The sequence below is a fragment of the Crinia signifera genome, chromosome 2, assembly GCF_055691185.1.
Source record: "Crinia signifera chromosome 2, ASM5569118v1, whole genome shotgun sequence".
NCBI classification, from domain to species: Eukaryota; Metazoa; Chordata; class Amphibia; order Anura; family Myobatrachidae; genus Crinia; species Crinia signifera.
In genome coordinates, this window is record NC_139218.1 from 172,543,711 (window position 1) to 172,571,433 (window position 27,723).

Here is a 27,723-nt window from a genome sequence, read left to right on the forward strand (position 1 = left end):
TAGCAGTTTGTGGCACTGTGGGGGCATAGCAGTTTGTGGCACTGTGGGGGCATAGCAGTTTGTGGCACTGTGGGGGCATAGCAGTTTGTGGCACTGTGGGGGCATACCAGCTTTTTGGCACTGTGGGGGCATACCCGGCACCATGTGGTGCATACCTGGCACCGTGGGGGGCATATGTGTATCTGGCACTATTGGGGGCATATGTATATATGGCACTGCACTATTGGAGGCATATTTGTATCACACCCACCCAAGGGGTCAAAATAGACTACGCCCCTTTTTTTGGCGCATGCGCCTTCGGCGCGTGCATGATGTCGGCTCTTTAGCTTGACTACCAATATTTTTCGGCTCTGACCGTTTGGCCACCCCTGTGAGAACTTTGATGTAATGTCCTTAAAACAAGTCAAAATGAGGCTCAGTAGTGTGTATGGTCTCCACGTGCCTGTATGACCTCCCTACAATGCCTGGGCATGCTCCCGATGAGGTGGTGGATGGTCTCTTGAGGGATCTCCTCCCAGACCTAGACTAAAGCCAAATCCAGGACAGTCTGTGGTGCAACGTGGTGTTGGTGGATAGAGCGAGACATGATGTCCCAGATGTGTTCAATTTCATTGATGTCTGGGGAACGGGCGACCAGTCCATAGCATCAACGCCTTTGTCTTGCAGGAACTGCTGACACACTCCAGCCACATGAGGTCTAGCATTGTCTTGCATTAGGAGGAACCCAGGGCCAACTGCACCAGCATATGATCTCACAAGGTGTCTGAGGATCTCATCTCGGTACCTAATGGCAGTCAGGCTACCTCTGGCGAGCACATGAAGGGCTGTGCGGCCCCCAAAGAAATGCCACCCCACACCATTACTGACCCACTGCCAAACCGGTCATGCTGAAGGATGTTGCAGGCAGAAGAACATTCTCCTTCGCTTTTCCAGACTCTATTACGTCTGTCACATGCTCAGTGTGAACCTGCTTTCATCTGTGAAGAGCACAGGGTGCCATTGGCGAATTTGCCAATCTTGGTGTTCTTTGGCAAATGCCAAATATCCTGCGCAGTGTTGGGCTGTAAGCACAACCCCCACCTGTGGACGTCGGGCCCTCATACCACCCTCATGGTCTGTTTCTGACCGTTTGAGTAGACACATGCACATTTGTGGCCTGTTGGAGGTCATTTTGCAGGGCTCTGGCAGTGCTCCTCCTGTTCCTCCTTGCACAAAGGCGGATGTAGCGGTTCTGCTGCTGGGTTGTTGCCCTCCTATGGCTACCTCCATGTCTCCTGATGTACTAGCCTGTCTCCTTGTAGCACCTCCATGCTCTGGACACTACGCTAACAGACATAGCAAACCTTGACACAGCTCACACTTGTGTGGGTTGTAAACTCTGTCTCATGCTACCACTAGAGTGAAAGCACCGCCAGCTTTCAAAAGTGACCAAAACATCAGCCAGAAAGCATAGGAGCTGAGAAGTGGTCTGTGGTCACCACCTGCAGAACAACTCTCTATCTGTCTGAATCATCGGCCACAAATCTCTAGTCCGTTGTTGGATAGTTTTCTGTGCAACATTTTAATGTTGTACCCAGTGAAGAGTATCCCCTTTCTCTTTAATGTTCGAGCGCAATAACGCTTGTTGTCTTGTCACATTATTAACTTTTAACTAACGTCCTATGGGATACTGGGAATGGTCTTAAGACATTGGGTATTAGAGGGTATCCGCAGGAGACAGGCACATCTATAACCTTGAAGCTGGGTGTACTGGCTCCTCCCCTCTGATTCCCCACCCAGGAACCAGTTTAGAAAAATGTGCTCTCAGGAGAGGATGCACACTGCTGGAGCTCCAGAGAGTTTTGTCTTCAGTTTATTTTCTTTTATTATTTTGGGGTTACTGTGTTGGACTTCACAGTATCCCTGCTTCGAGGGAGTCAGTTGAGGAGGGTACAGCTGCAGGCCTCTTAAGGTACCGAGCTGTCCCTGCTGCAGGACCTCTGTCCTGAGTGGGTGTTTGTACTCACGGGCATTGCGCTGCAGTGATACTCACCCCCAGCATGCCGCACACTCCTGACACAGTCCGAAGACGTCTGTGGTGAGTAGAAACCGGGGTCCCCACAGTGGGGTACCCCGGCTCATCGTGCGGCAAGATGGCGGCGACGGCAGACGCGGTACCCTGCACAGGGGCTGCGCAGACCCCCCGCCACAGACTGGCTGCGGGTGACAGTCCCTGGGCTACCAGGGCAGATCCCACCAAAAACGCTGTTCAGTGTAAGGGCGCCATTAACTGACAGCCAGCGCCAGTATAAAAATCAGTGAAGCCCCTGCGCCATCACAGGGGGGCGGGGCTTCAGCGGAGCGAGACCAGAGGCTCTGAGCGCGCATACACTACTTCCTGCTTCTCCCTGGGCGCCATTACTGCCTCCAGATCACTCCTCAGCGGTGAGGTGTTGGACAGAGGAAATCTGCAGAAAACAGCAAGTGTATTTAGCGCTAAAATCGCTTAATTGATCACACTGTTCTGTGTTTGTGCGTGATACCAACTCCTAAATAGTTCAGGTTGTGCAGGGTGTGCTGGTCTCCTCAGTGTAATCTGAGCGCTCCCCCACGGGCTTGTTAAGCTACACACTTTCAGTGATAGAGCTCACACATATATAGCTGCTATACACTGCACATTGATTTTATATATATATTTCATTGTGATTGTGGTGTGTTTGTGGAAAGAGATTATTTATTCCTTCACCATGGTAAGGAAATTAACCTGTCTCATTTGCAGCACCAAGTTTGTGCCTAAGTCCACCTCACAGATTACCTGTGAAGAGTGCATGTCCACTCAAACAGGGGTTTCACCCCAGATCAGTGGAACTTCACAATCAGACTCTCACGAGCCTGAGTGGGCTGCAGGCATTAAAACCATGCTACAGGCAGTGTCAACTCAATTGGCTGCAAATACAGTGCAGACCAAACAGGTGCAGCAGGACTTATCAGTTCTAGCTGCACGGGTGGATAATATGAATCCCACTACGGGCCAGTCACGGAAGCGTGCTGCGGCCGCCATGTTGCCTGATTCAGATGATGATCTACAGGCGGGTGACAACACAGATGATAATGTGGACGACGGGGCGCTGATCCCTGATTCACAATCATCCCTCAGGGGCCCGGAACCTCTTATTATAGCAATAAGAGAAGTTTTAGACCTTCCCTTAGCAGACATGCAGGAAGGTGACCCGTTTTTTGGGTCCCAAAGGAAACAGATTGTTTATCCTGAACAAGCTGACCTTGATGAGACGTTTAAGGAGGCTTGGAAACAACCTGAAAAGCGTTTCCAACTGTCCAAAAGGTTTAAGTCCAACTTTCCCTTTGATCCCGTCACTAGAGGGGTGTGGGAAGAGCCTCCGGTTTTGGACGCCTCGGTGTCCAGACTGTCCAAGAAGGTGGTTCTCCCCGTTCCAGGGGCAGCAACACTGAAGGATAGTACAGACAAAAAGCTGGATACTACCCTTAAGGCCATGTATACAGCGAGTGGGGCATCTCAGAGACCTGTCCTCGCCAGTTGTTGGATGGCAAAGTCCATTTATACATGGGCTTCTCAAATCCAGGAAGGTATGCTGGCCGATGTCACTGGCGCAAGTTGGAGAGAGACTTCGCCATATCCAGGATACTGCAAAAATCCTATGTGACACTCAAAAGGAGCTTGGAGCTTTAAATGCTCGCTCTTCCGCAATGGCGGTTTCGGGTTTGCAGGGCCCTCTGGTTGAGACAATGGGTAGCTGATCCAGAGTCCAAACGTAGTGTGGAGAATTTGCCTTTTAAGGGGGAAAAGTTGTTCGGAAGTGAACTTGACGACCTCATATCCAAGGCTACGGCCGGCAAGTCGACTTTTCTGCCGACGGCTCCCACTCACGCTAAACGTCCCTTTCATGGTCAGACGTCTCAGTCCTTTCAGGCCTTTCAGTCCTTTCGGCCTTCCAGGCCCAGGCAGAGGGCGAGAAGCTCCAGCTCGGCCGCCAGAGGGGGCCGTGTATTCAGAAAGCCCGCCAGCACAGGATCTCAGGATCGTGCCGCTAATGCCACCGCCTCTAAGCCTGCAGCATGACTCGGGTTCAGACCCTGGAGTCACATGCGAGGTAGGGGGTCGCCTGTCAGCGTTCAGCCAAGTGTGGTCAGTCTCTCACCTGGATTCCTGGGTGAGGGATCTTATTTCCAACGGCTACAGGTTGGAATTCAAAAGACCTCCCCCTCACAGGTTCTTTAAATCAGGTTTACCGGCTCTGCATGCAGATCGGTTGAACCTGCAACAGGCAATACAACGCCTTCTGACGTCACGGGTTATCATACCTGTCCCGCTGGAGGAACAAGGAAGGGGTTACTACTCCAACCTATTCCTAGTGCCGAAGCCGGACGGCTCGGTACGCCCCATTTTAAATTTAAAATCCCTAAACCCTTTTTTAAGGGTGTACAAATTCAAGCCCTCAGGGCTGAAATAGCAAGCCTGGAGGAGGGAGAGTTCCTGGCATCGTTGGATGTGAAGGACGCCTATCTCCACATACCAATTTGGGGTCCACATCAGGCATTCCTGAGATTTGCGTTGAAAGACTTGCACTTTCAATTCAGAGCGCTGCCATTCGGCCTGTCGTCGGCACCTCGTGTTTTCACGAAGGTGATGGCAGAAATGATGGTACTGCTCAGGAGGTCGGGAGTCAACATTATCCCCTACCTGGACGACTTGCTGATCAAGGCAAGGTCGGAACAGGTCCTGCTGCAGGATATAGCAAAAACCAGACAGGTTTTATCCGAGCATGGGTGGATCCTAAACATCCCCAAGTCTTCTCTGACGCCGTCGCGTCGTATCCTCTTTCTGGGACTGTTCCTGGACACAGAGGAGAAAAGGATTTTCCTCCCTCGGGAGAAGATGGAACCATACAATCCCTAGTGAAGGTGATTTTGGCAAAACCTCAGGTATCGGTTCACCAGTGCATCCAGTTGCTGGGCAGGATGGTGGCCACCTTCGAGGCCATTCAGTTCGGACGCTTTCACACCAGGGTGTTCCAACTGGATCTGCTGTCAAAATGGTCGGGCTCTCATCTCCTGATGTACAAGAGGATTTCTCTGTCGCATCAGACCCGACAGTCCCTTCTATGGTGGACTCAGGAGTCGAACCTGCTTGCAGGTCAGAGATTTGGCATCCAAGACTGGGTGCAACTCACGACGGATGTGAGTCTGCTGGGATGGGGTGCTGTGACCATGGACAGAACCTTTCAAGGTCAGTGGTCTCGGTGGGAAGCGAGACTCCACATCAATATCCTGGAGCTGAGAGCTGTATACTATGCAGTGTTACAGGCCCAGGATCTCCTCCAAGGTCGGGCGCTCCAGATACAGTCTGACAACGCCACAACTGTGGCCTACATAATTCACCAGGGAGGCACGAGGAGCAGGACTTGCATGAAAGAAGCTTCCAAGATCCTGGCTTGGGCGGAAATGTACGTGGTGGCGCTGTCGGCCATCTTTATCCCGTGTGTGGACAATTGGGAGGCGGATTTCCTAAGCCGTCACGCCCTCCACCCCGGGGAATGGAGCCTGAATTCTCAGGTTTTTGCAGCAATTGTGGACCGTTGGGGTCATCCATCGATAGATCTGATGGCATCCCGGTTAAACCACAAGGTTCCCAAGTATTGCACAAGGACCAGGGATCCATGTGCAGTGGCTGTAGACGCCCTTACAATTCCGTGGGTGTTTCCTTTGGTGTACCTGTTTCCACCCATACCACTGCTGACAAGGGTACTCAAAAGGGTATGAAGTCAGGGAGTAGAAGCCATTCTGGTAGCTCCGGACTGGCCAAGAAGGGCTTGGTTTGCGGATCTGCAGAGCCTGCTGATCGAAGATCCTTGGCCCCTGCCTCTACGGAGAGATCTACTCACACAGGGCCCTTGCGTCTTCCAAGATTTAGGGCGGCTACGTTTGTCGGCATGGAGGCTGAGCGGCAAATCTTAGCTCAAAAAGGTCTGCATTCATCTGTCATCACCACGATGATTCAGGCCAGAAAGCCGGTAACAAATACCCACTACCACAAGATCTGGAGGAAATACGTGGGTTGGTGTGAGGAGCAGAAGGTCCCCCCAGCAAAATTTAACCTGAACAGGTTGTTGTGCTTCCTGCAAGCTGTATTGGATTTGGGCCTCTGTCTGGGTTCCCTAAAGGTCCAGATTTCGGCCTTGTCCATATTCTTCCAAAGAAAATTGGCTGTCATCCCGGAACTTTTCTTCAGGGAGTGCTTCACATTCAGCCTCCCTTTGTACCACCTACACCACCTTGGAGTTTGGACATCGTCCTAAACTTCCTTCAATCCTCCTGGTTTGAACCTTTGGAGTCGATAGAATTGCGGTACATTACCTGGAAAGCGGTGGTTCTTTTAGCCGTAGCCTCGGCTAGGAGAGTGTCTGAATTGGGAGCCCTATCCTGTAAGAGCCCCTATTTAATTTTTCATTCAGACAGAGCGGAGTTGAGGACAAACCCGCGATTCCTCCCTAAGGTGATTTCTTCCTTTCACCTTAACCAGCCCATTGTAGTCACGTCTGCGTCTGGTTCACCGGATATTCCGGTGTCCCTGGATGTAGTGCGTGTCTTGCGTGTTTATGTCCAGAGGACTTCAAGGATCAGGAAGACAGATTGTCTATTCGTCCTGTACGACGCACAAAAGAAGGGACACCCTGCATCTAAGCAATCTATTGCTAGATGGATTAGGACTACAATCCAACAAGCCTATGTGACGGCAAGCCTGCCAACACCTTCTGTTCTAAAGGCTCATTCCACCAGGTCGGTGGGCGCATCCTGGGCGGCTGCTCGGGGTGTGTCAGCTCTGCAACTCTGTAGAGCTGCTACATGGTCGGGGCAACACACCTTTGTAAAATTTTATAAATTTGATGCCCTGGATACCCAGTTTGGGCAGGCGGTACTGCAGCAGTCTCCGCATGTACCCTCCCTTTCTGGAAGATTTGGGACATCCCCAATGTCTTAAGACCATTCCCAGTATCCCATAGGACGTTAGTGAAAATAGGAATTTAATACCTACCGGTAATTCCTTTTCACGTAGTCCTTATGGGATACTGGGCGCCCGCCCTGTGCGGGGTCTGGCTGCAGTCTTATTCTGCTGTTAAGTTCAGAAGTTCATCTTATTGTCTTCTGGTTGTAAGGTCTAGTTCAGTGACCTTGGTTCAAAGAAAATCCACTTAGTAAGTGGTATTATAGTTGTTTGTTATTTTGATTGAATGCGGGTGTGCTGGCATGAATCTCACCACACAATTCACACTTATGTTTACATAGGTGACATATAGGTCATTCCTCTCATATGTTCATTCTCCTTCGGGCACAGTTTTTCATTAACTGGTTCCTGGGTGGGGAATCAGAGGGGAGGAGCCAGTACACCCAGCTTCAAAGTTATAGATGTGCCTGTCTCCTGCGGATACCCTCTAATACCCAATGTCTTAAGACCATTCCCAGTATCCCATAAGGACTACGTGAAAAGGAATTACCGGTAGGTATTAAATTCCTATTTTATTCTTGCTGACTGTAAAGCTTTTTCCGAGTACCCTCTAAGAATTTACTTGTCATGTCATCTAGGACCATGTTTTTTTTTTTTTTTAAAGACGTTTTTATTAAAGATTTTTTCACAATACAAAATATACAATACAAAATATAAAGTACAGAATGAATAAAGAGGTACTGCACCTACCAGACTGTCTATCTGTCCATCTGTCCTTGTGGAACAGTTAACATACAGCAATTCATTATGTATTTGAAAAGGTGGGTACTTGTTTCCTATCTGGGCGCCCAGGTTTTCTACGTACGGCACCGTAATGAAATCGGATCGCATCGCATCGGATTCGGTACTCGATGATGTACGATGGCATACGATGCTATCCGATCCGATCCGATTTAATTTGAAATCGGATCGTATCGCATGCGGTGACGCGATCAACCTGATTTTTACATTGGAATCAATGTTAAATGGTCCCTGAGACCCCGATTTTACATTGATTTCAATGTAATAACCCCGCAAACCCACGATTTGTATAGGAAACCCCCCCCTGATGGTTTAAAATGCGCCTCCATTGTTAACGCCACCCCAGTATTGACGTCAACCCGAAGCGTGGCGAGCGGCGGCGGTACGCGTCCTCCGACTTTTTCATACCCCCACTATCCACGTCGGCGTGGAGTTGAGAATAGAATAGTGTGGCGAGCGCAGCGAGCCACCGAGCCCGAAGCGTGGCGAGCGCAGCGGATACCTGTGAAGCCCGCGAGGGGACACGGATACCTGTGAAGTATCCGCGGGGCTCGCTGCGCTCGCCACGCTTCGGGCTCGGTGGCTCGCTGCGCTCGCCACACTTTCTATTCTCAACTCCACGCCGACGTGGATAGTGGGGGTATGAAAAAGTCGGAGGACGCGTACCGCCGCCCCTCGCGGGGATCGCTGCGCTCGCCACGCTTCGGGTTGACGTCAATACTGGGGTGGCGTTAAAAATGGAGGCGCATTTTAAACCATCAGGGGGGGTTTCCTATATATCCTATGGGCCAACCATAAAAGCGGGAACGAAATCGGATCGCATCGCATCGTTCAATATCGTGTATGTGCATTTGTGGTATCCGATGCCATGCGATCCGATTTTTATACGGAGAATAGCATGGTGCGCAATTAACGTAGCGGGCGCCCAGATAGGAAACAAGTACCAAAAGGTGCGTATGACAGTATATAGACTTCACGGTTTAACGTGATGGATGCAGTGGTATAAAACAGATCTTTTACACTGGTCAGTCAAATTGCTTTCCACTTATTGAACATCAAGTTGATATAAATGGTCAAGTGGACAGACAGCAATGACATATTGGTAAGTATATAAATGTCTAATCAGCACAATCCCTCCACATCACCCCAACAATAATGATATGGGAGGGGAGGGGAGGAAAGGTGGGGTAGACAATGTCGCCGAAGACAGCTCTATAAGAATAAAACTCAGTCAATTAACTAACAAATTTGGCATCATATATAGTCCCATTCGTAGTTCATTTTAGTTTAGAACGATCTTAATAAATCAGGTAGAGGCAGATGGAAGAGAGAGTTGATGTGTCATGAACCAGGTTGTGTTCTCAAATTTTTTTTGAATAGTAGCTTGCAATGGTGCATCTAGTGTCAAAATATACATATCCCATTTGGCATAAAAACAAGCTAAGGAGATAATTCTTTAGTTCTGTAAGAGAGGGGTTTTTTTTATGTATCCAATATGTTAATATCAACTTTTTAGCCACAACCAATATCAACGTGAGTAAAAGAGTAATACCTTTCCTGTTAGCACCCAGATCCCATTTGGAATAATAAAGAAATAAGAAGTGTAGTGGGTTGTACGTCAATTTCAATTTAAATAGTGTGTTCAGGAAACCCAGCACCCTTCTCCAAAATATTCTTATCAAGCCACACTCCCAGAAATTATGGAAGAAAGTGGCTCCTCTCATTCTGCACTTTGGACATATGCCCAGATCATCAGGGATGAAGTGGCTCCTCTGCTGCTGGGAAACATAAGCCCTATTAAGGAATTTGAGGTGGGTCTCCTGAAGGGAGGTGGTTTGAAGGTATTTCAGGGAATACAGAAGTTTTCTGAGGAGGGGTTTGTATTCAGGAAGAGAAGGAATATCCAACCTTTATCGGAGGATGAGACAATGCATTAGCTTATCTTGAGGCAGTACTACAAGATACTGGTATAAATTACTAATCCTATAACCCTAGTGGTATTGACTCCACTAGGGAGCTTGTTTGCACATCTGCACACCGAATAAATGTAATATTTTTAGAAAGGCCCCAAGTCATCTAGTCAATGGAGGGGGTGCTGTTCCTAGCAGTCAAGTATACAATGATTTTTAGGACAAAAGAGAAAAGTGACTGCTATGTGAGGAACGCACTAAGGAAGCAAGAAAAAAATATATATTTTTTCTTTCATAAAATGTAACTTTTATTTCTTAAATCATTAATATTCCCAGAATTTATTATGCGGGAAATGGGGTTTGCAGCCAAAAATAGAGGTTAAAAAACTTTTGACATACAAACATATATTGTGTTCAAAGACAGAAATAATGTTTTAAAATCACGTTTGAGTCCAAGTCGAAAAATGTTAGTTTAATTTCTGTCAGTGATGTTGTGCAACATATAATATTCTCCCTCTGTGTGTAACCGTTTATGATGGTATAAGCTGCTTCTGTTTATCTGTTGTGTCAATGATAATTTATAGGATTTATATACATCCAATAAAGATCTCAGAAATGTTTAGTGTTCTGATTGCAATATATTTGACTGATCCATCATTTGGTGCCATCTATGGGTGGTTAATTAAATTGCACTGATTTCATAAGAAGATCTTGTTGGAGATATCTTTATTTATTTATTTGGTACCAATTATTTATAAATAATCCTTTGGTGCCATCTACTGGTGTTTTGTGGTAATGCACTGATTTTCAGTGTAGTGTACACAGTGAGGCTTATTATGACACACAGAGAATTTATCAGAAGGAAGAGAAAATAATTCTTTATTTATTTGGTACCATTTATTTATAAATAATCCTTTGGTGCCATCTACTGGTGTTTTGTGGTAATGCACTGATTTTCAGTGTAGTGTACACAGTGAGGCTTATTATGACACACAGAGAATTTATCAGAAGGAAGAGAAAATAATTCTCAATTATTTATGGGAAGCAGAGTAGTCAGTTACACACAGGGTCAGGGGTATCTCGTGTGAATAAATCAATACACTTGCGAGAGAATACTATTCAAGTGTACTGGTGCGCTCAGGTGGACATATCCTATATATTATATTGCAGGCTTTGGGTAATTCCCTAGTTGCCCTTAAATAAACTGATATGAGGCTGGTTTAAAGCCCAACAAGGGTCACTACCTGTCTCACCCCAGGTGTGAGAGTTAACACCTGGGAGATCTAAATTGCGCACAGTTACACTAACAACACATTATTTCTAGTACATATTAACTGACAAACATAACATATCGATTGGAAACCGACGCATGCGTTTCGCTGACTGAAATCAGCTTTATCAAGGCCAACCTGATTGCCCCAGCTGGCTTATATTTATTCATAGGTAGCCCACCAATGGGAACGCTGTCCCTGTGTCATGTGTGAGTGATATCCAATCGTGGATCCGCTAGCTTTCCCTAATACCTCCCCCAGATTTCACGTTTTCATATTTGGAGCCTGACGTTTGCGGTCATGTGACCGTGCTCCTGTGTCACGTGGTCGGCGTCCCGTACCACGTGATTGGCGTCCAACGTCATACTGCCCGTTTATTGGAGCATACTCGGACTCTGGTCACATCCCGCCTGCGTCTATCTCCTTCATGTTCCCCATGCGGACATGTGACATAGTCATGTGTCACACCATGTGATGGTCTTTTGGCCAATCACGGCGGTCTTCTGTCTTTCACCAGGAAGTTATTGCCCCAGCCCCGAAATCTGCATAGTATATAACATCTATGAGTGGTATATTAGTTATTTGAACAGTTTTTGCATAAATAAAGCCTATCAATTGATGCTCTTCATGTCTTCAGTTTCCTCTTTATTTAGTGAGTGGTATGGGTGCTACTGTTTCAACATAATGCTTGATTTACATTCAATATCTTTTTGTTCATCCACCTTATTTCATATAAATAACCCACTAATCAGGTTTATGAATTTGGATGATGTAATGACTAATTACCTAAGTATCTTATGAGGTTTGTATTGAATTTAATAAGGTAACCAATGGTTGCCTACAGTTTAGTGTGAATTGGTGCTACTAAATAAGTAGTAAAGTGCTGGTGGAAGTGGATAAAAACATAATCGTGAACAGGGGAATAGTATTGGATGACATATTGTATCCAGGTGACTTGATACATATATTGTAATTTTTGTATATGTATTATGCATTGCTCTAAAGTGGGATACGGAAATATCCATACAGTGAGTGCCAAAATTCAGAGTATGATGAATAATAAAAAGTTGGAAACATGATGATTGGAGAGGTATGTGAATGACCACTGCAAAATGTGCCTTGAACCAAACCAAAATTTAATAGTGTCAATATGTGTGGATAGGATGGGAGCAAGGGGAAGGAAAAATCAAAGAAAAACACAAAACACCAGTAGATGGCACCAAAGGATTATTTATAAATAAATGGTACCAAATAAATAAATAAAGATATCTCCAACAAGATCTTCTTATGAAATCAGTGCAATTTAATTAACCACCCATAGATGGCACCAAATGATGGATCAGTTGATATTGCAATCAGAACACTAAACATTTCTGAGATCTTTATTGGATGTATATAAATCCTATAAATTATCATTGACACAACAGATAAACAGAAGCAGCTTATACCATCATAAACGGTTACACACAGAGGGAGAATATTATATGTTGCACAACATCACTGACAGAAATTAAACTAACATTTTTCGACTTGGACTCAAACGTGATTTTAAAACACTATTTCTTTCTTTGAACACAATATATGTTTGTATGTCAAAAGTTTTTTTAACCTCTATTTTTGGCTGCAAACCCCATTTCCCGCATAATAAATTCTGGGAATATTAATGATTTAAGAAATAAAAGTTACATTTTATGAAAGAAAAATGCGTTCCTCACATAGCAGTCCCTTTTCTCTTTTGTCCTAATAATCCTATAACCCAAAATATTATGTGGGTCCAATAGGGAGAGGATCAGGTCAGGAGTGGTTAAAGTGGTGAATGGTTTTGGTTGAGATTGGGCGTAATGGCGGGCTTGAAAGTACATGAATAATTGGGAGTTAGGTATATTGTTTTCCGTTGTTAGTTTGGAAAAGGGCACAATGGTGGAACCACCAGGGTCAAATATTTTTTCTATAGAAGAGATACCCTTCTGCCTCCACTTTTGATATAGTTTGTTGTCTAGTCCCGGGGGGAAACATGGGTTGCCCCAAAAGGTGGGGAAAGGGGAGCTGACATAATTTCTGCCAAACTGTTTATTAATTGTGGACCACATTCTATAGATGTCATGAAAAAGAATACTATCCCTGATCTGTTCGGGGATTTTTCCACTTGGTGTATGTAGAAGTGCAGCTGGAGAGAAGGGGTGAAAGAGGGCTAATTCAAGGTTGTTGTTTGTGTAGTTTGATGTTTGAAAGAACCAGTCGGTTGCGTATCTAAAAAGTGCTGCATGAGAGAATGCCTGCACTTGGGGGAGTCCGAACCCACCCTCTGATTTTGGAAGAAATAATCTTGCTAATGGCATTCTGGGTTTTTTAGATGCCCAAATAAATTTTGACATAATTTTATTATATTGTGATATATCTTTTCTAGTGAGAGAGAAGGGTAGCATTTGTAATAAAAAGACAATTTTGGGAATAGGACACTTTTCACCACCGTAATACGGCCATATAATGAGAAGGGGAGTGTCATCCATCTATCTATTAATTTGGACAAAGTCTGTAAAGCAGGCTTGAAATTTGTCGTATATAGGTGTTAAAAAGATGGTCCCATGAAATCATGTCAAACGCCTTCTCGGCGTCTAACGACAACACAGCATGGGGTTGCTTGGTATCTGAGGCCTGTAACCACTGCTAGGCCGAAACGAGTTTTCTAACATTTAGTACTGAATGTCTACCCCAAATAAACCCAGTCTGATCTTTATTGATCACTGAAGGTAGTAAAAATGTAAGTCTATCAGAGAGCAGTTTGGTACTGTATATATCTTATAATCAGTGTTATGGAGCGATATGGGGCGGTAGGAGGAGGGTAATGTAGGGTCGAGGCCTGGTTTCAATATTACTTTAAGTAGGGCGGAGTTAAAGTAAGCAGGTTGGGAGGTACCTTTTAGTAGAGCATTAAAGAACACTGTCAAAGGGGCTATTAATTTAGGCGCGAGTAGTTTGTAATACTCGCTGGTTAGACCATCTGGGCCTGGAGCTTTACAGGGTTTGAGTTGCCCAATAGCTCGTGATATGTCTTCCTCAGTGAAGTCAGACATCAGAGAGCTGGTTTGATCAGATGTTAGGGTAGGCATAGAAATCGAGTTCCAAAAAGATGATTTTCGGTATTCATCTACTGGTGTAGAAGAGTAAAGTCGTGAGTAGAATGCATTTAATGTGTTAGAGATGTCTTGGCCTTTATTTACTATGGCTCCATTATCGTCTCTCAGGGCTGTGATAATGGTGGGAGGGTGCTGTCCCTGGAGTAGGTTAGTCGGTTTGATTTACCGCCGAACCTATGGTATTTGCTCTGTGATTGAAATGACATACTGTACGTGTTTCCATTTTGGACAACAACGTATCAAAAACCGTCTTGGCCTGATTGTACGTCATTTTGTTGGCCGTGGTGGGTGTGGATTTAAAAGTCTGGTATGCATTAGTTAGGTTCGTCTGAGCCTCTAGGTATAATTTCACTCTCTCTCTACGCAAATGTGAGTTATAGGAAATAATAGTTCCACGTAACACTGGCTTAGATGCCTGCCAAAATATCAGTGGAGATTCATTTTCTGTGGATGCATTGCTATGTTTGTAGTCCAGCCAAGCTGCCTCCAATAGGGATTTAAACTTGGTGGAATTTGCTAGATGACTGGGGAAACGCCAGTGAATATAGGGGCCTCTGTCTTGAGATGAAAGTAGGGATATCCAACATGCCGCGTGGTCGGAAACATAAATGGTCTCTATGCCAGAGTCACGTATAGATGGAAAGGCTCTAGTCGATACAAGTATGTAGTCTATGCGGGAGAGAGTATTATGCGTGGCTGACAAGCATGAAAATTCCCTTTCCATGGGATGGCACACCCGCCATTCATCAGTCAGGTGCAGGCTGGATAGTAGATATTGTATACCATGCCTAGGGGCGGCCCTCCTGGTTAATGATGAAGTCTCCCTATATAGTATGTTTGGCGAGACCACGTTAAAATCCCCTGCTAAAATGAAAGTAGTGTTAGTAAAATAACTGTAAATTAAGTAACAGTTCAGTAGTTTCTTTGAGATAAGTTTTTCGATCCTGTACACAAGGCTGCAGATAATAATCAAGAAATTCAGCAATATGCATAAGCAGTGACCCCCTTGCTGAAATTATGGGCCGACCCGGTGGATCTACCATACTTTTATGAATTTTAGGCAGTGTGTACAGGATCGGAACAACTGGGTGCAGTGGCGTAAGTTCGTCACAGTTGCCCGGAGGCAAGATATATACTGGTGCCCCCCACAAACAACCTTATATAATATGTGTCTGTTCTGAAATATTTCTGTTTTATATATACACACACACACACACACACACACACACACATATATATATATATATATATATATATATATATAGATAGATAGATAGATAGATAGATAGATAGATAGATAGATAGATAGATAGAGAGAGAGAGAGAACACATATATATTTCAAAACTTAGCTACAGAAGGGATATCAATGGCTTTCAATTAACTGATTTAAACTAGCAGGGGAGCAGGAGCCCGGCGGCAGATGACTCCATTGCCTCCCAGAGTTCTGTCCCTGACTGGGTGATCGGTGGTCAAATAAGCAGCTGTATCTTTGGGAATATGTCCCTGCTGTACATCATCATTCAACAGAGTATCCACAAGCAGTTTAGATTCATCAGTTGAATTCCGAGCAGCACTTGTATGTATTTTTTTATCTCCTGTGTATGCTGCCTGACGAAGGGAATTAAATCCTGAAAGCTTGCCAAATGGCTTCTACGTGAGTGTGTCTTTATTCAAATCCGCTGGGTGATGCTCTCATGGACTATGCATGTATGACTGATTGAGCTGGGCACCGCGGTAGTTGACACGTTTGTCATGAAGGAGGGTGCCGGTCGACTGGATTATATATATATATATATACAATGCAAGAGGGTCCGGCACTCCCCGCTGGCTCCTGCTTCACTAATGCACCTTGACCTGGGTGCCCGCTGTTCACTGGAATTCCAGTGCATGTATATATTTCAATAAAGTAGCGTCACTCCAGGTACTTAAAAATATCCTTCTACTGCATAGTGTCTACAGTATTTCGGGCCGGGACCCGTCTTCAGGACAAGAACCTTGTCCTGAAGACGGGCCCCGGCCCGAAACACTGTAGACACTATGCAGTAAAAGGATATTTCTAAGTACCTGGAGTGACGCTACTTTATTGAAATATATATATATATATATATATACCAACATTAGTGTCATCAGTGCCCCCAACAAGTAATGTCCATACAACAATTAAAATATGAATAAATACACTCATTTTTTCCTTTGAAGAAAGTTTTCTTTTATTTTCAAAACCGTGACCAGTACTCTCGGTTAGAGACTTCATCAGGGGTTCATGATCTTCTTTTGATTTGAATGGTGTATAGCTTTAAATTTCCTTAGAAGGAATAGGGGACTCTTAGATAGCAGCAAGGTTATATTCCTAATTATTTTTAGTTCAGTGAATATCTAGCAAAATTCTCTGTGGTAATATAATCCTATATATATATATATATATATTCATCAGACAATGGAATAATTCCCTGTGAATGGGATAAGTGTGTTCACCTAGGAATGAAAGAAGATATTGCCAGTGCTGGCTGAATAAAGTTTTCAGACGGTTCAAGATTAAAAACAAAATAAAATTATTAACTATACTAAAATAAGCAATCAGTCTTGAATAAGGCCCCTGGTTTTTGCTGGAGCTTGTCCAAAGTACGTGGGTCTCACTGATGTCTGAAAGGCACTAACCTGGGAATGTGTTCCTCTCTTTGGCCCTTATTCTGGTTGGTGCGTATATTTCCTCTCTCTTTCGGAGACGTCCGCACGCCACGCTGTGCGGACATCGTCCGTAAAAACGCCCACCGGTCCTCCGCATTCGGACGGACTCACTCTTTAAGAAGAGGGCGTGTTTACGGACGACATCCAAACCATGCATGTGCGGTGGACACACTCAGATTCTGCATGGTCTTACAGCGTATGCACGGTCTTACCGCGTCAGAACGGACGGGAACCTGCCCGTACGCACCGATGCGGTGTATTTAAGCACAAATCACCACCACTCTTATCTGAATCCCGAAATCGATCACATGACACACTTAGGCAATTAGCCAACCTCATTGAAAAGGGATTGTTTTTCCGGGTCATCTATTATTTATCTAATTGATAATTAAACACTTAAAAACCACTTTACATTAACCCTCACATCATGCTAAGTTCACCACATTCTTTCTCGCCCCTTGAAGCCCATGTGCTATGTATGCATATTACATCATCTATTCTTCTTCACATTCAAACTTACACATACACATCAACACACTTATGCACATGTTTACATTACCCTTCACTTTCAATCACTGCTATTCAATAAAAACATCTATCTACTGTATATACCTTTTGCACCTTACATAAATAAACATCACTATTTATACTTAGTTCCTTATATTTCTACTTATACTGTAAAAAAATAAAATAACACACAGACCACTTCTAACTTTAACTGAAAAATGTATTTACATAAAAAAAAAAAATTAAAACTTGTTACAGCAGGAGGTCGTACAGGTCCTGCACATGTGCCGCCATTCTGAGGAGGTCCTGCCGCAGCCTCAGGAGGGCCCCTCTGACACCCTCGGCTTCTTCCGGGTCATCTGTGGGCATGTTAAAGGGGGTTCAACATTAATTATGCTACTCAGGTACACCTTGTACAGTCAATCCTAAGTACAATCATACATACAAACAATTACATAGCCAATAGTGTTTCTAAAGGCAGAAAATATATGATGCTGGCACACACACACACACACACACACTGGCTTACACAACAGAATATGTAACTCATAAACTTGACAATGTATCTATCAAAATCACAACAACACTTGAGCCTCACTCACACTTCTCCTACCAAAACACTCACCAATCTACTAGAAAGCTACACCCACTACAACATGCCACATTTAGCCATACACATATACCTGCATGTCACTGCTTAATAGCTAAACTGCATGATAGATAGATACATGGATAGATAGATAGAGAGAGAGAGAGAGAGAGAGAGAGAGAGAGAGAGAGAGAGATAGAATAGATACCACATTAAAAAGCTAGCCTAGTCCCTCTACCCATTACTTCATGATTCCTTGTCACATTGCCAGATAGGTGAAAGTGCAGCACTAATCCGCTTCCATACACCAAACAATTTCTAAGGTCAATCCATCCTACATAATACCTTTCAAAAATACATGGCAACAACACGGGCCCACTGGCTAGAGGGGGGCCCAGGGGAACTGCCCACTTGGGACTCCATTATAAATCAGGGCTGCCCATATTCCATTGATGTTTTATTGTTGCTTCTATACAAAGACCCTCCATAAATAAACACTCATCACCTACATGAGCCTCCAGATTCCACGTTTGCAGCATGGCCCTATAAGGCCAAAGTGTGTCTGTTGTTATCCATTTGTTTGGACTACTCTTTACTATATTATAGCAAAATGTAATCAGCTATGCGACATAACAAACTGTACCTAAGTCAGTAATGATGCATTACGTCTACTTACCCCTGCCAGGCAGCTCCACCATCTCTTCTTCCTCCACATTGGGAGGTGGTGGGAAATCAGGGAGGGGTAGGGCGAGCTCCTCCTGCTCTTGGTACACGGGGGGGGGGAGGTAGACAGAGAAGGTTGGTGAGTGGCTAGGGGGAAGGGTGTGTGTAGGGGTAGTGGAGGTGAGGTATTCCACCTCATGGCGGCCCTCAACCTCCTCCTCCTCCATCTCCACCTGTCCCGCCTCCTCCTCCTCCACCTCCACCTGGCCCTCCACTTCTACCTCCTGGGCCACCTCCTGGGCCTCCTCCTGGGCCTCCTCATGGCCCTCCTCATGGCCCTCCTCCTGGGCCTCCTCACAGGCCTGTCTGGCTCTCTCCCGCGCTGTGGGTTAAACAAACAAAATGGTTGAGTGTCATTTGACATTCTAATCACTATAACAAGGACATATCATAACCACATTATATATGTGTTATATATCACACATACAGTATATGGCATTTCTATGTCATCAACACCCAATTGACCTCATGTAATATTAATATTAAATAATGTGAAAATGCTAACATTAACTGGGCCAGATGCACTAATCTTCAAAAGTGATAAAATGGAGAGTGATAAACAGGCAGCCAATCAGCTCATACCTGCCATGTCACAGACTGTATTTGAAAAATGTCAGGTAGGAGCTGATTGGCTGGCTGTTTATTACTCTCCATTTTATCACTTTTGAAGCTTAGTTCATCTGGCCCACTGTCAATTATGTGTATTTTGCGTAAATACTTACAGCGTTGAAGTCGCCGCCTCAATGCCTGCAGCCGCTCTGGCTGGCGCCTCCGCAGGTCGGACCATCGCCTCTCCAACTGGGCGATGGTCCTTCGCACACTTGTGCGGCGTATATGCGGCGCCGGGCTGCAACATATGCCCGGCGCTTGTCCCGGTTGGAGACATAGGGGCCTGCCTGCCCCAGCCTCCTCTCCATCACTGCCACCAGCGTAAGCAGCTCCGCAGTGGAGAAGGGTGGTGCACGCTGGTATGCCGCCATTTTAGCAATGGCACATGAAAATACTTCCTGTCGTGTGATTGGTTGTTAACTTTACTATTTGGTATTAACTTTATTATCCATATTGACATGGACATTGTGTATGCTCCCAACAATCGGCGAAAACATTGCACCGCCAAGCAACGCGTGCTATAGCTTGGCATCGCATAGCTGTACTTCGCATTAATTACTGTATGCATTTATGTGCATGCGTACATTTATAAGAAAAAACACATACACATACTAGCAGTTCTCCTGACTACACCATTATATTGGACACCTGGCTGCCTGCCTGCCTGCCTAGCTCCTACTTCAAATATATTTACAAAGAAACACCCATCAATATATATATATATATATATATATATATATATATATATATATATATATATATATATATATATATATATATATATATATATATATATATATGTGTGTGTGTGTGATAATCAATATTACATCTACAAATAAAATAACCACCCACACATCCCACACATACATGGAGAAAAAAGTATGAAATTCAATGTACTCACCAGACATGGATGATAAGGTCAGCTAAAATAATGGAAACATAAAATACATTTTCAAATCTATGTACAAGGTATAAGTGTGACCTGCAATATTGGTCTTAAACCAATACACCTCAAACATAATACGTAGTGCTATTGCTATTGGCATTAAGAGGCCATGCTGCCTAATGTTTAATTAGGACACAAAATTAAAATCATTTTCAACCTTGATGGGGGTAATTGATCTGAAATTGGGTTGGTCTGTGCAACATTCAAAAATGTACCTGAAGAATCTCTGGGCCACCGAGTCCCGCAGCTGGTATCCACGTCGGCTTTCTGGGGAGCGGGATGGGCGCAGGGGCGGATCTTGCGGCTCAGATGGAACCTCCCACTCATCAAAGGGTATCTCACGCCGCACAGCTATGTTATGAAAGCATACACACAAGCCCTAAATCCTCGACACCATTTCAGGCGCATACTGTAAGTCACCACCAGTGCGGTGGAGCACTCTAAATCGACCCTTTAACAGGCCAATTGAGCGCTCCACCACTTGCCTGGTGGCAACATGCGCCCTATTGAATGCCTCCTGTGGGCCTGGTGCTGGGGAGCTGTTCGGCGTAAGTAGCCAGGGCGTACATGGGTAACCGGAGTCACCCAGAACCCACGCATCACGGCCTTCAAGCTCTTGGAGTCTCTGACAAATCCCGGTTTGACGGATAACATGAGAGTCATGGGCACTTCCGGGAAACTTCGAGTTGAAGGAGAGAATTTCCATGGATGGGCCACATACCACCATCACGTTGAGTGAGTGGAACAATTTTCGGTTCCTATAGATCTTCTCACTTCGTGATGGAGGCACAAATGGTACATGGGTGCCATCCACAGCCCCTATCACATTAGGGAAGCCAGCAATTTGATGGAATGCCTGCTGGCTTCGGTGAAGGGTCTCTTGGGCAAAAGACATGGCCATGAAGTGCCCCTTGCGCCTAAACATGGCTGACGTCACACGCCTCAGGATTCTGCTGAAAGCAGGCTGATATATTCCAGCAAGTACTGCCACTACTTGTTGGAATGATCCTGAGGCGCAGAAATGCAAGACCGCCAGCAGCTGAGTGTGAGGCGGAATTGCTGTCGTGAGCCCATGAAGAGGTTCTAGATCACTCTCAATTAAAGAGAGTATATCTAGAATTACATGTGGGGGTAACCTGTACCTAGTAAGTACCTCATCATCGGGCATCCCAAAGAGTGTCACCCGTGTGCGAAAGATTCTTGCACGTCCTGGCCTCCTTGGGCGACGAGTGGGGTGAGACGCAAGTGCCCTTAGGCTATTAGCCATGAAATCCATCATTGCTTCAGCAACCTACAACGAAATGATCATAAATAATGAAGCACCTATGCAAAGATTGGTCATGGCAAAAAATTAGTCTCATTAGATGAATCAATACGTACAATAGACGGGCGCCCAGTGAAGTCCCGAATATCCATAATAATCTATAATGATGTAACAATAATATTACCTCACCACACATCTTCTTAAACACAAATATCTTGAAAACATGTAACAACTAAACACTAATGAAGTATTATAGGTGTGATCAACTGATCAATAAATCAAATGACACATTCCAAGTATTGCTGGGACATGTAGTTCACCAATATATGGTGACACACAGGTTTAACACCTGTGAGTAAAATGGTGGCCAGGTAACATGTTTCAATAATGATAACAAGCCTTTGCTGTCCCAACAATCTGTACTCAGTGAACCAAGGGTGCATACATTAAAACCCTTACATTGTTAATGTATATCATCTCTACAATGACCATGGGAGAGCTTACCTTAGACCCTGGCACAATACAGATCTGGAGACAAATAAATCTAGCAGCAAACCACTATTTATTGGCCTAGCACATGTGTTGTGCATGACATCAGTGATGACTATTGCATGACTTGTGGCCTGGATTTCCAAATGGATTGGGTTACTTTCATTTTTTGGACAATCTCAACAATAGCACAGTACTAATGAACATTCACAGATAGCATTTATCATTTCATAACGTTGGAGGTGTCCATTATAGCAAATCTTACAACAGTTCACCTAAATTAGACTTTAAAGGTACGCCAGGTTTTGCACAATCGAATTGCCGCTACTATGGGCGTGGCCTATGCGCCACACAAACAGCACGGCGTACGCTGCCGTACGTGACGCTGCCGCACGGAACGCTGCCGCACGGAACGCAGGGTGTCGCTGATGTACGCCAATTACAGAAATAGTAATTGAGGAAGACCAGGAGTGCCAGGACCTGTTTGCCCGCATGGACTCCAGCACCTCCTACAGATGGGTCAGGTCCCATCTTTGCAGGGGATGGCGCTGGCGTCGCCAGCCGCCATCCCCCGCCAGCGCCATGGCGATGGTGAGAAGGGGACGCGCGCGCACGAGCGGCGCGCGCGTCCCCTTCCGACGGCGCTTCGATCCGTTCCCCCGGGTCCCCGCCGGCTTGCCGGCGGTAACCCGGGGTCCCCGCCGCCTGCCCGCACCCCCCCTAACCCTGTCCGTCTCCCTGAGGCGGAGACGGACAGGGTTTCCGTCGTGCTAGCGACGGAGTCTGAGACGCGCGTGCGCGTGAGACGCACGCGCGTCTCAGTCTCCTCGCTGGCGAGGCTGCTGGCGGGTCGCCAGCGCGTACGTTCTGGCGACCCGCCAGCAAGGATGTAAAACATGACATACTGTATGTCCCCCTCAACACAGAACAGCCAGTGGGAGAAGAGCAGCCAGATGGGCCATCCACATCAGGCCAATCAGCAGCTGGCCCATCTTCAGCCTCAGCAGAATCATTGGGAACACAACAGGTGGCTTCCCAACAGAGTAGCCTGGCCAGCACTTCAAGTACAGCGACAGGTGGCCGTGGCCGTGGGCGTGGCCGAAAGAGGCCAACAGAGGAACCAAGCAGCAGAAACATGGCATTCGAAGCGCAGGAGCTTGCCATCCTGGTACCCCGCGCACGGGATTGGATTGAGTGTCCACAGGACAGGTTGACACACACAAGGAGATGGAAGATTTGGGAGGACATAACTGTGGAAATTAATGCGGTAGCTCCACAAGTTCGTGAGGCGGAGCACGTTAAGAAGAGGCAAGTTCATGTGTGTTACATTTGAGCAGTACAAGACCAGTAATGTTTACATTACATGTTAGATGGAGTTGGTCAATGGCCGGTCACGTTGCCTGGAGCCACGGACATGATTGCCATGTCATTTAATCGATAGTTATTGTAGGGTGAGTGTGAGTGTATCTTCTAAGGGTTGGTTTTCGATTTAAATATTATGTAAGTTTGGTGTAACGAAGCACATGTTGTAATCGGATGCAGATTGCAATGGGTGCTACAGCAAACATGAGGAGTGACATGTAGTAATATGTAAACTTTGATTGCAGGTGGCACGACTTCAAAACCAACCTCAAGAAGAAATTGACCAAGTGGTGGGAACACAGCCACACCTCTGGGGCTGGCCCCATGCCAGGCCGGCTGAAGCTCACCCCCCTGGAGGAGATGGCAGAGTGCTGCATTGCAGTAGAGGAGGTCCGGGGGGTGAGCACCATGGATAGCGAGGCCCCAGCAGAAGTCTTTGCTGCTTTTGTTGAAGGTAATTATTTGCCATGGCATAAGTAGTTGGTACTAATTTGCTTGGAATGTGTTGTAATTGTAAATTTTCTCTTTCACCAGCATCCCCACCCCTTGGTGAAGAATCTCTTGAGGAGGTGGCGGAGTCTGTGCCACCTGCCACCAGTGCCAGGCACGTGCAGCAGCCACCGGCCAACCCCCGAATACGACAGGTGGGTGTAGGTGCTTGGGCAGATTCACCAGCAGGGAGACTTAGCATCAGAGCGGATGCGTAGGACCGAGGAGGTCATGCAGGGTTTGGTCAGAACCCAGCAGATTATAGCTGGGAGCCTGCAGGCTATGGCTGAGGCCCAGCAGGCCATGGCTGCCACCCAGCAATCAATTGCTGCAAGCCTGCAGGTGCTGGCAGATCAAGCCCTGCGCCAAAATGACCTCCTCCTCCACCATAATGAGCTTATGGCGGAGCTATTTTCCAGCAATAGGGTCCTATTGTCATCCGTTTCTGGTGCATTCCCACCAGCAGCTCTCCCTGCTGGCAGAGGGGGAACACCATCCACCCCCTCACCAGCATCTGCTCCACCTGGGCCACCATCCGAACGTGGCCGTGGCCGAAGAGCTGCTGCACGTGGCAAGGAGCCTACCAGGGCCAAACGTGCCCGCAAATGAACTTGTGTCCGCATTAATCTCCACCCTTATGTCTTCCCAAATCTTTCATTGAGCTGTGTGTGTCAGCTTCCTGTGTCCAATCCCGTGCAGAGGGTACCCACATTTGCCCTCGTTTCGAATGTCTTGTTTGGTTCCCCTGTTGGCCTCTTTCGGCTACCATTACTGTCTGCTGTACTTGAAGTGTTGGTGCTATACTTTTGTTGTGAAGCCACCTGATGTTTTCCTAATGATTCTGCTGTGGTTATGTACTGTATGTCACAAATTCATTTATTTATTATATATTATTTTTGTACATTCCCTACATGGTACCTTTTAATTTGTTACGGTTTCCATTTTATTTTTGAAGTTCTTGTAATAAATGTATATTTTTATCCCGAAATTTGTGGTTTAATTGATACATGTAGAAGTGACATGTCTATTTCTATTAGTGATAGTAAGTTAGTTCTGTCCATTGGTTGCAGTGTAAAAGTGTGTGAAAACTGCAGCATATATGTGTGTGTTTAGTAATGGTCCATTTAAGCTGCAATGGTTCCAATTGAAGCACTGACAAGCGTGTAATTAATGAGTAATTAGTAAAGGAGTGGATTGTATTGTGTTCAGCTGACATTGGTTGAGGTGCGGCCGTCCTGATTAGGCGTACCGATTGCCTAGCGCATGAACGAGTGGTGTCCGCAAAGCAATACTTGCTTATGAACACCGCATATTTCTAGCCTTTTTGTTCACGTGCATTCGGTGTGCTGTCCGAATGCACGCCTACCAGAATGAGTGCACTCCCTCGTGTCCGCCCATGTTTACGCCCAGTTTAACCCACTTTGAAACTACGCCCCTGTGTATTTCCGAATGACGCCCATAATACGCCCATATTTCACGAGTGATTGCGGTGCACATTTCTGTACGGTATTAGTGAGAACAAGTACGGAGACCATGCGTGGCACATGCGCATAGCGTTCCCCACGCATGCGCAGATGGCTAAAAACCGCCATCCGTAAGAATTCGGGAAAGTACGCACAGACCAGAATAAGGCCCTTTATGTCCCAGTGATTGACCAGGGTTTTTTCCAGGACTCACCTTCTGTGTCTAGGTGTGAATGGTACGACCCTGGATTTTCTGCTATATCACCTATAGAAGCTCCTGATTGACAGGCCACGGCTGTCTGGAGGGGGCAGGACTGTCAGCTGACACTCTGGGCTGTGTCAAGGACAAAGGGGGAAGAAAAAAGAAACTTGGGTGGTGTGCAATCTAAGTCCCATATTTAAAGTTATTCTGGTGGAATTAATACATTGGTTCTATATTTTTATGGATTTTTTCTGCTTGTGCATAAATTGAATTATATACAAAATTGTATACAAAATATGAAAAAATTATAAAAATCTTTAAACTAACAAAATTGCTGTGCAAATTTATTATCAATATTTTCCTGCGGATATTTTCCACAAGAGCCGATCACGTGGGCACTCACGTGACCGGCTGCTCATCTCCGCTCTGCCTGGAATCCCACCTGAAGCGATAGAAGACACGCGCTATTCAGCGCCCTAACTGGTAACCGGACCCCCTCCTGAGTCCACGGTCAGCCCAGGTTCAGGCTGCCGCTGGCTCTTAGCAGGGAAGCGGTCCTCCTTTTGTTTCTCTGCTTTTGTTTTTCTGCCTTCCTTTTCTCCGCTGTTTGCGGCATAAGTGGTCATATAGATCTTTGAATGTTACCGGCAATTGTCAGTTCAATCAGGCATGTGGTGAATCGCCACCTGACAAGTTGTACATATATTGGCTCAATATAGGAAGCAGAGGTGAATAGGCTGTTTGCCAACTAAGAAAGAGAATTTGTACACTGTTACTACCTGAATGAATGTTGCAACCTGAAATGGTTACAGCTGGTTACTGTTATAGAGATTGATACAATTTAATCACCATTGTACATTCTGAATGATAAGCAGTGAAATTAGGGCATGATGTGCAGTCTCTCAATATAAGGAGAATTCAGATAGAGGCAGGTATTGTACATATGTATATAGAAATTGATGTATATACTTTGTTTGTCTGTTTATGTTCTGTTTATGTAATTTTCTTTGACCAATGATTAGACCCCTATCACTTGTATACCACAACATCAACGGTGCATGATTGATGGGGCATATGATGGTCATTATTTTCTCTAAAATAATATCAACAATTTGACAGACAGGCGGGGTATTAATTATAACAGTACCTATCAATTGTAATATATACCCACAGGAAAATATTGATAATAAATTTGCACAGCAATTTTGTTAGTTTAAAGATTTTTATAATTTTTTTCACATTTTGTATACAATTTTTTATGTAATTCAATATATGCACAAGCAGAAAAAATCCATAAAAATATAGAACCAATGTATTCCACCAGAATAACTTTAAATAGGGTACTTAGAGTGCACCCCACCCAAGTTTCTTTTTTCTTCCTCCTTTGTCCTTGAGATAACTTGTTATAACTCGGGGGTGCACCACTGAGCATCACACACATAGCATAGAACCCAGAGGGTCAAAGCTACTAGGTGATGTTAATTCTAGAATAATTGTATAATTATAATCAGTTATGTCCCCTAAACATAATTCATTTATATAAAAAATTCTCCCTGACTATTTAGTGTATTTCCCCACCCACATTCCTTGCAAACAACTCTGGGCTGTGTGTCATAATGTTTCAACCCTGGTGACTTGTGTGTGTGTGTGTGTGTGTGTGTGTGTGTGTGTGTGTATGTCCCTCTGGACTTCAGGCCTGATGACATGTATGTATGTGTATGAGTGTGACGTGTGTGTATATGACATATATTTGTGTATATAAGTGTGATATAAGAGCAGCCTGGCAGCCCTGACTTACAGAATGTCATGGCAGATCCAGCATATGTCTTAAAGGGAACAGCTGATGAATTTTTCATGTATCACATGTAGTGTAAAAGCTGGTCTCAAGCAGAGGTGAAAAACCTGGGTCTTAGCAAGTAAATTCCTGGGTCGTATGTTTGAATATGGAAAGTAACCATTATCATTGTGGATATTTTTCATCATATGACTCATGGTAAATGGCTGCGGTAATTCATTTTTTTATCAACACAGTAACAATGTATAATGAATTAGATTTATTACTGTGATAAGTATTTGTTTTATAGATAATTTTCACCCTTCTCAAGCATTGTTGCTATTGGCTTTATGATTATTATAATATATTTATTTTCTTCTCTACAGGGGTTTGATTAGCCCTGTAGGAGGACTAAAAGGTGCCAGAACAGCCCCACTGCAATGTGTAGCTGTAGCAGAGGGGCATACAAAGCCTGTGCTCTGTGTAGATGCTACAGAAGAACTCTTATTTACTGGATCAAAGGGTGAGAACTCAGCA

At 45.1% G+C, this 27,723-nt stretch overlaps 1 protein-coding gene across 6 annotated transcripts in view; it reads left to right on the forward strand.

Moving 5' to 3' along the window:
* KIF21B (kinesin family member 21B) overlaps nt 1–27,723 on the forward strand; it is a 714,596-nt gene that overhangs the window by 629,338 nt on the left and 57,535 nt on the right. For all 6 annotated transcript variants that reach the window (XM_083173198.1, XM_083173196.1, XM_083173200.1 and 3 more), the window contains one exon: nt 27,573–27,709. In XM_083173198.1, the coding sequence (XP_083029324.1) occupies nt 27,573–27,709 (137 nt within the window). The remainder of the gene's footprint in view (nt 1–27,572; nt 27,710–27,723) is intronic.